General features: G+C 44.1%; 1 protein-coding gene across 1 annotated transcript; it reads right to left on the bottom strand.

The window, feature by feature from the left end:
- Positions 1–646: 646 nt before the first annotated feature.
- Positions 647–13,407, bottom strand: LOC308159212 (tripartite motif-containing protein 16-like; the record flags this gene model as incomplete). Its single annotated transcript, XM_080532957.1, has 8 exons — positions 647–1,176; positions 1,347–1,406; positions 1,856–2,015; positions 2,197–2,430; positions 2,646–2,741; positions 3,262–3,891; positions 9,466–10,106; positions 13,308–13,407. 8 exons carry the CDS (start codon positions 13,405–13,407, stop codon positions 647–649), a joined length of 2,451 nt encoding a protein of 816 aa, XP_080389083.1.
- Positions 13,408–13,708: the final 301 nt, after the last annotated feature.

Below are 13,708 nucleotides of genomic sequence, written 5' to 3'. Positions count from 1 at the left end.
GCAGATACACTCCTATTACCACCCAGATCAACACATGGACACTATTCAACGACCTGTTGGCATTAAACAACCGTGCAAACTAAAAGGAAGAATTCTGACACATTTCTCAATCTGATGATTTCTTTAATGTTAATTGATGATACATCATTCAGGTTCATTTTCAATCCCACATATCCAGTAGCTGGCTGTTCTACTGGGCTTCAAATAGATCAGAAAGACTGGACCAACATAGTTCTGTACAACTGAACAGAACAACTGGTCAACTTTGATGACGATGAGGAGAGTAGTTCATATTAGAGAGGGAATAGATCAATAGGTAATAATCAATAAGAATACATGTAGGACACCAGTAGGAAAACATGTTATCATGCAGCATTTCTATTGGTCGTGAAAAAAACTGTTCTACAATAACATCAAATACATACGTAATGATTACTCTGCAAAATCTATTACAAAGAATATCCAATATTATAGATTAGTGACATCATCAATAATCTCACATTGTAGACTTTACAGAGAGAGCTCAATCTGAGAGTCAATCCTCTGAGATTCATAGAAGAGGGAAATCATTAAAACCCTAAATAATAGAGAAAGATATTTCTACAGGTTAGTAGGTTATGATAAAGCATCACTCTTATAGGGACCTCTACTCCAGCTCACACAGCTCAGCCCTGGACCTAGGATTAACATAAAACCCAGGATAGAGGGGCTGAGAGAATGTGGTCTGGACTCTGTGGAGGAGGGTCATTGTGTCAGAGGAGATGCTGTAGAAGGACAGACTACCTGCCCTGTGATCCAGGTACACTCCTACTCTGGAGGACTGAGGGCCTGATACTTTAGTCTCAACATTATTGTGATAGAAAGTATAACCATCACTATAGCACTCTAACATCCAGGACTTGGTATTGTATCCTAATCTATTGTCAACACCTCCCCCTGCTCTGCTGATGTCTTTATATGAGACTGCTGTATAAACCAACACCCCACTCCACTCAACCTCCCAGTAACAACGTCCAGACAGACCCTCTCTACACAGCACCTGATACCGGCCAGTGAATCTCTCTGGATGATCAGGACATGACTGAGCTTGGTCCATACATGTCACCTTCCTGTTCCCCTCGGACAGAGAGAGGTATCTGTTTGCTGTGTTTGGGTCCAGTGTGAGCCGACAGGAATCTGGGAGAAGAGCAGAGCAGAGACCAGATCAGAGAAAGAAGGAGAGTCAGATATGTAGGCTGTCTTTGATGAGTCTCTCCCTCTCCTAGAGCTCTCTAGTTCTATCTCAGGGTTTGTGGAGAGGATCAGTGGAGAGAGACTGTCAGCTACTTCAGGATAAACACACTCACATCGGAAGAACTGGGCTCTGGTCCTGGGCTCTGGTGGCAGCAAAACATCCACTGCATTCACTAAAAACACATTCACAGAGAGAGATAGAACATTCTGATTATATCATATGTGACAGCCGCTGGTAAACAAGTCGGCAACCGACCAAATGTTCAGACTTTTATTATGAAAATTGTGACCCACTCGCTAGTCAAGCTAAAATATTGCAATGCACTGGATTCGGTGAGTAATCCCCACTGCTACCTAGTTAGTGTATAATGTGTATTACTCACCGAATCCATTGTTTGACTAGCGAGTATGTCATTGATTCTCAGCAACGTTGACATTTATTTACATTTTTCTGAATAAAAGTTAGAACATTTCTATTGGTTGCCGACTTGTTCCCACATTGACCAGATGCTGTCACATATATTGTTAAACATACAGTACATGTATACAAGGTGATGACGAAGGCTTTCAATTGGTCTAAAGTTGATTGTGTGAAGGTATGACAGGTAGAGTTTTTAGCCACCTGCAGTTGAGATCTTGGGCCACTCCCCCTTAAAGACGTCCTCTAGTTTCTCTCTCAGCTCAGACACAGCCTCACTCACATCTCCAAACAACTGAAGAGGACCCTCAATGATGCTGGGGAAGTCTGAACACACACTGGGACTGGAGAGAGACTGACAACTCTGGGGAGAGAGAGAGAGAGAGAGAGAGAGAGAGAGAGAGAGAGAGAGAGAGAGAGAGAGAGAGAGAGAGAGAGAGAGAGAGAGAGAGAGAGAGAGAGAGAGGGAGAGAGAGAGAGAGAGAAATTAATAACTGAATAGTAATCTCCTGTCAGTATTGCAGATGGAGGGTCAGTGTAGTTACCTGGAGGAAATGGATGTCATCCTCTGTGTGTGAAAGCTGCTCCAGCTCAGCGTCTCTCCTCCTCAGCTCAGCTATCTCCTGCTCCAGTCGCTCCAGGACTCCTTCAGCCTGACTCACTGCTGCCTCCTGCTGGGCTCTGATCAGCTGCTTCACAGCAGAGAGCCTTCTCTCAATGGAGCGGATCAGCTCAGTAAAGATCCTCTCACTGTCCTCCACTGCTGTCTGTGCAGAGCGCTGTTAGGACACACACACACACACACACACACACACACACACACACACACACAAACACACACACAAACACACAAACACACAAACACACAAACACACACACACACACACACACACACACACACACACACACACACACACAAACACACACAGGGATTGGAGAGTGGCTGACTGGAGGAGAGCAGTGAAATGGTGCGTCTCCTCTGGTCAATACTCACTCTAAGAGACTCCACACCCTGTTGGATCTCCTTCAGTTCCTTCTCTCTCTCCTGGACTCTCTGCTGGACTTTCTGCTGACTCATCCCCAGCTGCTTCTGTGGACAAACACACTTTAATAAATACTGTGCATATTTACATTGAATTATGATAAACAATAACATCACACACTATCATCTTTACTTTATAAAAGAGCGTTGAGATTATAAAGTAATCACTCATATTGAAAGAACACTTCTGGTTTCATGAAATACATTTAGAATCTGTTGATAAAGAAAAGGCTGGATGCTGGACTATGAAAAGTCACGGAGGCAGATCTCCTGATGGTTACTGGAGACAGAGAGAATAGAAAGCTAGACAGGAAATGCAGGGTGTTATGAGTTAATCATTCTCCCTGTGAAAACCTGTCTGACAAGAACCAGCTTGTAAAACAATAACACCAACATCCTTTACCCTCTCCAATACATGAACACAGTAGTGTGGAAGAGACTTTGGATCTCTGGAAGTACAATGATGTGATATTGTCCTCAATCATAATCAAAATGAGTTATTGTCCTTTTCTGTTCTATGTGTTCTACATGTATCAGAGAGTCATTAATGAGTAGCTCTGGTTCTTACCTGTTTCTCAGTCCTTCCTGCAGCAGCTGAGACTGTATCATGGCCTTTATGTTCATCCATGGAACACAGATAACAGATACACTGCTGATCAGTACGGCAGAAAACCTCCAGCAGTTTGTCATGACGAGAGCAGATCTTCTCCTGCAGTTGTGTGGAGGCTTTGACCAGCTTGTGCTTCTTAAAGGCAGGAGATTCATAGTGAGGCTGGAGGTGAGTCTCACAGTAAGAGGCCAGACACACCAGACAGGACATGAGGGCTTTCTGCTTTCTCCCAGTGCAGACATCACACTCCACATCTCCAGGTCCAGCATCACAGTGAGCAGGAGGAGCAGCTTGGAGTGCTGTCTTCTTTCGTTGTTTCTTTCTTCGGGAACGTGTCTTCTTTTCTTTCTTTTCCACCAATTCAGCCAACAGAGTATTTTTCATAAGAACAGGCCTTGGGGTGAAGGTCTGTCTGCACATGTGGCAGCTGTAGACCCCCTTCTGATCACCCTGGTCCCAGTAGCCCTTAATACAGCCCATACAGTAGCTGTGTCCACAGGGAATAGTCACTGGATCCTTCAGTAGATCCAGACAGATTGGACAACTCATTGCGTCCGTGCTGTCTGCCATGTTGCTGCACACACTAGACTGAGCAGCAGAGAAAGACCAAAGTTAATTCGTTTCTCTGGAAGTGTTTGTGCACGTGGGTTGGAACACTTCCTGGTTAGCTGTAGGGGGCGTGGTGTTGGACAGAGGCCGGTGAGAGCGTGGCTGTTTGTTATGGAAGTATATAGATGACTAAATTCAAATGCTAATGCAATATGAGATTGCAATTGCATGTTCCACTTTTGCATGCATTCTTTCAGACAATATTCAAATTCAAATGCAATTCTAATGATTTGCATTTGCATTTTCATGTACCCGATGTGCACATTCGCTGTCAATATTTAAATTATAATGCAAAGCCATTTGACATTTAATTTTCAAAGTCATGCGCTGCTTTGTAGCTGACAAAATTCAAAAGTTCATTCTAATGTGCAAATGACTATGCAATCCCAAAATAGCATATTCATTTGCCACTTTTGCCTGCGTTATTTGAGTCAATATTCAAATTGTAATGCAATAATGTGATACGCCATTTGACATTTAATTTTCAAAGTCATGCGCTGCTTTGTAGCTGACAAAATTCAAAAGTTCATTCTAATGTGCAAATGACTATGCAATCCCAAAATAGCATATTCATTTGCCACTTTTGCCTGCGTGGTGGAATAATATGCCTGCTAAAACGTTTTATTTATTGATAACCATTACCTTTGAGACTGAATTCACAAGAGTCACTAGACAGTCAGACTGTCTGGGCAGAATCAACACATTGACGACCTCAGCCTAGTAGACAATGAAACCAGTTTCTCTACTTGAAGCTTGACTTTGGCTAGACAACAGACACATTTAAATGATCACAAAGACCTAATTGCTCTCTTTTCTCTTAAACCTGCATCTAGAGAGACTGAGCAATCTAGAGCAGTTCTGGGCCTTTGTTTTGCCTCGGTCCAGTGCTCTGAAACTCGACCAGACCAGTTTGTGACTTTTGTTCCCCTTTTCCACCTTTGTGTCTCTAGGAGAAAGTGGGGGTCGATTCCCCCCTAACCTCTTCTCAATCTGCATCACAGCCAGTCCTTCTCATACAGGAAATGCCTGTGATTGGCCTGTACCTCACCTCGGCTGGCCATCTGGCCCCACCTCCTCTACACAGCAGTCGGGCTGCCCGATCACGTCTCTTCACAACACTGGCTTCCCGCTGGTGGAATGAGCTCCCCACGGCCGTCAGAACGGCTGAGTCACTACCCATCTTCCGTCGTAGACGAAGACCCATCTCTTCAGGTTACATCTTAACTGCTCCTCCTGAGACATCTTCTGACCCTCACCACTACGTCTCCTAAAGACACCCGCTTTCCCCTCTACTGTGTCCCTAAGAACTTCTATTGCCCCCCTTGTACTGTTTCTCAGTTTCTCCAGTAAAAAAATAAAAAATAAAAAAAAGTTTTAGTAGAAGGCGATAGGGAGAAGGTTTTTCCTTCTATCAGTGGCCCCGGGCCCGAGCTAGAGTACTCTTCCTGCAACGAATGGTGGACTGCTGATGCTTAGTATTCAAATGTATTGATTGTAAGTCGCTTTGGAATAAGGCGTCTGCTAAATGCCAAAAATGTAAATGTAATACGCAATTGCATTTACATGTTCTAGGAAACAAATCCGCTTTACAGCTGACAGAATTCAAACTCTCTATGCAATTCAAACGCATCCGGGTACTTTGCTCTCCCGTCATGTCCATGCCCCTTTTTGGGTGATAGAAGTGGAGAAGTTTGACTGGCGGTCAATGGACATTTCTGGTCTTTGCTACTTTAATCCGATAAAATAAAGAAAACCGTAGTGCTTTTTAGATATTAGGAGCCCAAATCCGATGGCCAGTTAGGCAAACTATTATATAGTGTCATTGCCGATCAATGATCGTAGGAGGCATGAATATGATTTAGGGGTTATTTAGTATAACAGGCTGGTTTATTGTGAGTTTACTTGTTTGTTTATTGCATTGATCACCGTATTGAGAAGTCATATGGTTATGGGGGGTGATATTGCAAAGGTCATTTAAGCACCTGCGCACCTTGCATGGCGGTAGTGGAGAGAGGGGAGCGATGTATTTTTGTTGACCGCATTATACGCATATATGACGCAGATGAACCACTGACCTCATGTCTTTTAGCTTGCTTTTATAGTTGTTTTTATGATTGTTGTCTTTATTTGCACTTGACACCACGGACCTCATTGTCTCTTAGCTTGTTTTATAGCATTTTCGCTTTTTAATTTGTCTAGTGTGTAATATTTGTGATATGTTATGTGTGTTTGTGAATATGTGAATATGTTTTTCTGTTTTTGCACCTTCAGAAGAACCACTACAATGTCATTGTATAGGCAACTGTACAAGGACAATAAAGTCTATTCTATTCTATACGCATTGTTTGTTATTTTTCTGGTTTTGATCGCTTATGGATTATTTTTGTACGTCGCCAAGTTTGATTGTTCTATTCAATAAATGCTCTAAAACGTACTTTTCATCTCAGCGGATTGTTAGGCGTGTCATACAATTACCAGCCCAGACCCTGCTTGGGTCTCTCAGCGACTTTTTACTTTTGGCTCTATCTATCTATCTCGCTACAGGTGTCATATAACCCTAACCCATATCCTGTCATATAAAAGTACCTTATTGAATCTCCAGGTAATGTAGGCTATTTCTGACATCCATCACTTTTGCTGTCGTTAAGATACTACAACCCCTATTTCATTAATTTTCTCTATATAACGACGTCGATCATTGATCGGCAACGACACTATATAATAGTTTGCCTAACTGGCCATCGGATTTGGGCTCCTAATATCTCAAAAGCACTACGGTTTTCTTATTTTATCGGATTAAAGTAGCAAAGACCAGAAATTTCCATTGACCGCCAGTCAAACTTCTCCACTTCTATCACCCAAAAAGGGGCGTGGACATGACGGGAGAGCAAAGTACCCGGATGCGTTTGAATTGCATAGAGAGTTTGAATTTTGTCAGCTGTAAAGCGGATTTGTTTCCTAGAACATGTAAATGCAATTGCGTATCACATTATTGCATTACAATTTGAATATTGACTCAAATAACGCAGGCAAAAGTGGCAAATGAATATGCTATTTTGGGATTGCATTATCATTTGCACATTAGAATGAACTTTCGAATTTTGTCAGCTACAAAGCAGCGCATGACTTTGAAAATTAAATGTCAAATGGCTTTGCATTATAATTTTAATATTGACAGCGAATGTGCACATCAGGTACATGAAAATGAAAATGCAAATCATTAGAATTGCATTTGAATTTGAATATTGTCTGAAAGAATGCATGCAAAAGTGGAACATGCAATTGCAATCTCATATTGCATTAGCATTTGAATTGGGTCAGCTATATGCTTCCATAGTTTGTGCCCAGACAACATTCCACACCCCTGACAGTTAAAAACACGTGTGGTCTGTGTGATGATGGTTAAAAGCTATATGCCCACGTTGACTTTCTTTCTCTCGTTGACACCGAGATTCTGAGAGAGACCTGTGTACCTCAGATCTTACCATCAGCGCAGCTGAGCAGGGCTATGCCTGTCACTCTCCTAGGCAAGGACACAACACCAATATCTCACCAAACGTGTTGTAATGTGTCACTTACTTACTGCATACATGTTTACTTAACAGTTTGGGCTAATAAGTACTATGTATGTTAGTATGGTTAGTAGCCTATGTATGATGGTTAATAATAATAATAATAATAATAATAGTAACTTTTATTTGTATTGCACTTTTCCTGCAAACGTTTTAGCTCAAAGTGCTCCAATCATTATATAATCATAATTTACTTATTTTGTCATTCAAAGGCAAAGGTTGATTCAATATAAGATGTCCTCTACTGCCATCTATAGGACATTTTATATAATGGCAATGAACAGGTGAATAAGTCACTGGTAAAACTATCACTGTAAAAACCCATCAGAGACAGAAAGCATAGGATATTCCATTTGACATATCAAGATTGAGATGTTGAGAGACCTTTGCTGTGTCATTTAAGAGTACTCTTCCTGCAACGAATAGTGGACTGCTGATTCACATGCTTAGTATTCAAATGTATTGATTGTAAGTCGCTTTGGAATAAGGCGTCTGCTAAATGCCAAAAATGTAAATGTAAATGTTAAGAGACTGAGACCCCTTATTTAATACTCATCTAACCCATCATCATCACTTTCTCTGTGAAAACACCAACCAAGGAGCAGTTAAGACAGGGGAGCATCAACAGCTGTTTCTCTCCTTCTGAACCAGGACATATAGAGAGGAGGAGAGGAAGGCTCTGTGGTCCAGAGGAGGGAAAGGTGGTCCTAGGCGCGGGTCTGGGGTCAGTCATGTGTGTTTCCCTCGGATGCTTCAGTAAGGTTCAGTGTTGTCTAACAGTCCAGAATCAGGAAGATGTTTTAAATGGGTTTAGTTTTCATACAAAGTGTCAGTTTGTACTGAAGCCCTGAAAGGTGAAACAAAACAACAAAAAGTGTAGCTATAAAAACAGTATTTATTCACAATCACCCGAATATAGTAGAGCAAATGAAAATAAGATTCTTCTTTTTTAAATAATCAAAATCACACCTTTCATGGATCTGTTTATAAATCATAATTATTATGTATCATTTTCAACGTATGCATAATTCACTATCAGATCTGGGCATGAGGACATTCTATACATGAGACCCCTGATCTGGGAACAGCACCACTGACTGAGGGTGAGATACTAAACACAACACCCTGTATTAACAACTGGTCTGGGTACAGCATTACTGACACTCAACACAACAGCCTGTATTAACAACTGGTCTGGGTACAGCATTACTGACACTCAACACAACACCCAGTATTAACAACTGGTCTGGGTACAGCATTACTGACACTCAACACAACACCCTGTATTAACAACTGGTCTGGGTACAGCATTACTGGCATGCAACACAACACCCTGTATTAACAACTGGTCTGGATACAGCATTACTGACATGCAACACAACAGCCTGTATTAACAACTGGTCTGGGTACAGCATTACTGGCATGCAACACAACAGCCTGTATTAACAACTGGTCTGGGTACAGCATTACTGACACTCAACACAATACACTTGATTATATCTTTAAAGACCAAATCACTGGTTAGTTGTTCATAAAGCATCACTCTTATGGGAACCTCTACTCCAGCTCACACTGGACCCTCTATAAATATAAAACCCAGGATAGAGGGGCTGAGTGAATGTGGTCTGGACTCTGTTGAGGAGGGTCATTGTGTCAGAGGAGACGCTGTAGAAGGACAGACTACCTGCCCTGTGATCCAGGTGGGGTAGTGGTGGTCTAGTGGATAGTGAGTTGGACTTGTGATCGGAAGGTTGTGAGTTCTGAAACCACACCACTACTAGTGTGCCCTTGAGTAAGGCACTTAGCCCTCAGTTACTCCAGGGGGAATGTCCCTGTAATTCGTAATTGTAAGTCGCTTTGGATTAAAAGCGTCTGCTAAATGGCAAAATTAAAATTAAATTAAGGTACACTCCTACTCTGGAGGACTGAGGGCCTGATACTGCAGTGTCAACATTATTGTGTATGAATCTATAACCATCACTCTGGCAGCGTAAACTCCAGTATCATGGCCTTTATGTTCATCCATGGAACACAGCAAACAGATACACTGCTGATCAGTACGGCAGAAAACCTCCAGCAGTTTGTCATGACGAGAGCAGATCTTCTCCTGCATTTGTGTGGAGGCTTTGACCAGCTTGTGCTTCTTAAAGGCAGGAGATTCATAGTGAGGCTGGAGGTGAGTCTCACAGTAAGAGGCCATGCACACTAGACAGGACTTGAGGGCTTTCTGCTTTCTCCCAGTGCAGACATCACACTCCACATCTACAGGTCCAGCAGCAGGAGGAGCAGCTTGGAGTCCCGTCTTCTTCAGTTTCTCCACTAATTCAGACAGCAGTGTGTAGTTCTGTAGAAGAGGTCTTGGGATGAAAGTCTGTCTGCACTGGGGGCAGCTGTAGACCCCCTTCTGATCATCCTGGTCCCAGTAGCCCTTAATACAGCCCATACAGTAACTGTGTCCACAGGGAATAGTCACCGGAACCTTCAGTAGATCCAGACAGATCGGACAACTGAAGGAGTCCAAACTCTCTGCCTTTTTGCTGCCCACCCTACCAGACTGAGCAGCCGTGTCAGTTTTATTTCTGTGTCTGTGTTTGTGGGCGGGAACACTTCCTGGTCCTGTACCTGTAGGGGTGTGGTGTTGGACAGAGGCCAGGAGGAGAGAGGTTGTGATTGGAGCAGACCACACTGAGGTGGGTGTGTGAGAGCCATTTAGATTACACTAGGGCCAGATTGACAAGGTGTCAGAGATAAGTTTTGTTTCTCTAGAAGTGTTCGTGGGCGGGACTACTTCCTGGAAATGTCTGTGTGTCTACGTATGTGTGTGTGTGTGTGTGTGTGTGTGTGTGTGTGTGTGTGTGTGTGTGTGCGCGTGTGTGTGTGTGTGTGTGTGTGTGTGTGTGTGTGTGTGTGTGTGTGTGTACTCTGTATCTGTATGAAGTGTGGTGTTGGACAGAGGCCAGGAAGAGAGAAGTTGTTTTTGCCCAGAAAACATTCCACACATCCTGTGAGGTCCTCCCCCTTCTCCTGACCTGAACCCTACATTAACCCTGACCCTAACCCTGGCCTTAACCCTACATTAACCCTGACCCTAACCCTACATAAACCCTGACCCTAACCCTACATTAACCCTGACCCTAACCCTACATTAACCCTGACCCTAACCCTACATTAACCCTGACCCTAACCCTACATGAACCCTGACCCTAACCCTACACTAACCCTGACCCTAACCCTACATTAACCCTGACCCTAACCCTACATTAACCCTGACCCTAACCCTACATTAACCCTGACCCTAACCCTACATTAACCCTGACCCTAACCCTTCATTAACCCTGACCCTAACCCTACATTAACCCTGATCTAACCCTACATTAACCCTGACCCTAACCCTACATTAACCCTGACCCTAACCCTACATTAACCCTGATCTAACCCTACATTAACCCTGATCTAACCCTACATTAACCCTGACCCTAACCCTAACCCTTACCCTACATTAACCCTGACCCTAAACCTACATTAACCCTGACCCTAACCCTACATTAACCCTGACCCTAACCCTACATTAACCCTGGCCCTAACCCTACATTAACCCTGGCCCTAACCCTACATTAACCCTGATCTAACCCTACATTAACCCTGACCCTAAACCTACATTAACCCTGACCCTTACCCTACATTAACCCTGGCCCTAACCCTACATTTGTCACGCCCTCTACCTCTAGGTAGTGGGCAGTGCCTCTCTCTCTCTTTTCCCTCTCTCCCTCTCTCTCTCTCTCTCTCTCTCTCTCTCTCTCTCTCTCCCTCTAATTGGCCGGAGTGGCTTCAGGTGTGCGTTTGTCCGGCTGTTCACAATTACCTCATCGTTAGCCGTTAGCATAAAGACCCAGTCCAGCCTTCACTTCACTGCCAGATCGTAGCTTCAGTTCCACTGTTAGTCAAGCTTCCAGCCTTACTAGAATTCTGTTCAGTCAGTCTGCTTTGTACCCTAAACCCTTATTCCCTGGGCCTGCAGTCCGTTCAGCCTGACTCCTGCTACCTGCCTGCCCTCCTGCCTGTCTGCCCTCCTACCTGCCTGTCCTCCTGCCCTACCAGTCTGACCCCTGCCTGCCTAACGACTACCCCTCCTGCCTAAGCCCCTGCCTGCCTAACCCCCCTGCCTGCCGACTACTCCTCCTGCCTAAGCCCCTGCCTGCCGACTACCCCTCCTGCCTAAGCCCCTGCCTGCCTGCCGACAACCCCTCCTGCCTGCCGACTACTCCCCCTGCTTGACCCCCTGCTTGTGCTACGACCATTCTCTGCCTAACCCTGTAAATAAATATACCTTATTTACTTCAATCAGTCTCTGGTCTGTGTCTGCACTTGGGTTCCCTATCTGACCGCAACAACATTAACCGTGACCCTAACCCTACATTAACCCTGACCCTAACCCTAAATTAACCCTGACCAGAACCCTGACCATAAGCTGTTTAAATCTCTATTCCAAAGGCGTGATGTCAGAGTCAGGCCCTCCCAATCATCCCACTAAGCATCCAGCCTCACCAAGCATCCCACTAAGCATCCAGCCTCACCAAGCATCCCACTAAGCATCCAGCCTCACCAAGCATCCCACGAAGCATCCAGCCTCACCAAGCATCCCACTACACCACACACGCTGTCTCAGGAAGGCCTCCAAGATCTCCAGAGACCCAACCCACCCTGGGTACGAACACTTTGCCCGGCTGCCCTCGAAAAGGCAGTACAGGACCATGGCCGCAAGGACAAACAGACTGAAGCTCAGCTTCTACCCCAGGGCCATCCAGGCCCTGAACACAGCAAAGACCTAGGTTCTGGGCCCTGGACAGTCTGGACGGATTGATGGCAGCTGCTGTATTGAAAAAAAAAATCCGGTGTAGTGCTGAGGCACAAATGTGTACATTTCAAGCCTGCAAACTGCGACACTTTAAATGAATGTGCAATAACACTATGTGCAATATGACAACCCTAGTCGTCTATCTGTACAGTATAGTATAGTGGATAGTGTACATAGCCTTTATTTATGTAAACCAGCTCCTTCCCTTCTTGTGATTTTAGTTTTTTTCTTTCTTTCCTAACACCAGGGGAGCCACCCCTCCTAAATGTTGTTGTTTGGTACCTGTACTATAGCAATGACAATAAAGACCATTCATTCATTCATTCATTCACTAAGCATCCAGTCTCACCCATTCTCCTCCGTAAGGACGACCTGAGACAATGTGAGGATATCGGGGCGGCTGTGGCTCAGGAGGTAGATCTGGCATCTAATGTTCGGCTGTACGATCTCCGACTGGCCACGTGTCGAGGGGTCCTTGGGCAAGACACTGAACCCCAAATTGCTCCCAGTGAGTGGGCTGGCGCTCGCTTGCCACCATTGGTGTGTGAATGAGTGGCCATTGTAAAGCACTTTGGAATAAGATGCTATAATATAAGTGTGGTCCATTAGGATATGTCTACATGCGATATGAGGACACAGAGATGTGTACAGTTGTGTTCTAGCTGTATGTACAGACCAACTGAAGCAAGCTATTAAGACAGCAGGTGTAGAGTGAGAGGAGTAAAGAGTGAGTGAGTGTGTAAGTGAGAGTGTCTCTCTGGATACTTTTCGTTATAAGATATAGGTAAGATATATATGAATATGCCTGTCTCATAGAAAATATAACAATCTTTTTTTAAATGTATTTTTTACTCATCAATATTCACCAAGAATCCTGTATGATTGTGATTGTGGGTCAGTCAGAGAGAATATTCTCCGACATTCCCCAGATTCCTTTTCTTTCCAGCGTTCCTGCAGACAGGCTTTACAGAAGCTGTGGCTACACGACAGGAGGACAGGATGCATGAAGATGTCCCAGCACACAGGACAGGTCAAATCCTCCTCTGGGAGAGACGATCTGGAAGCCATGTTCTCACGATGCCTCTCCTTCCGTCTGTCTAAGCTTCTGAGGATAACTGTCACTTTCTCTGTGACGTGAGGAAGCGCTTGGAGTTGAGGTTCAGTCTGTCTATATGTCCTGTTGTATAATTCCGTAATTTATTAATTATTACATTGTTTATTTTCGTTGTAAGATATATATGAATATGCCTGTCTGCCTGTTATAGTTTTGGCAGATCAGTACCTCCGTACGTCCAGGAGATGGCAGCAGATACACTCCTATTACCACCCAGATCAACACATGGACACTATTCAACGACCTGTTGGCATT

The sequence above is a fragment of the Nansenia antarctica genome (assembly GCF_963989245.1).
Source record: "Nansenia antarctica genome assembly, chromosome: 5".
NCBI classification, from domain to species: Eukaryota; Metazoa; Chordata; class Actinopteri; order Argentiniformes; family Microstomatidae; genus Nansenia; species Nansenia antarctica.
Note: the sequence above shows the minus strand (reverse complement) of the source record. Positions and strands in the feature narration are given on the sequence as shown.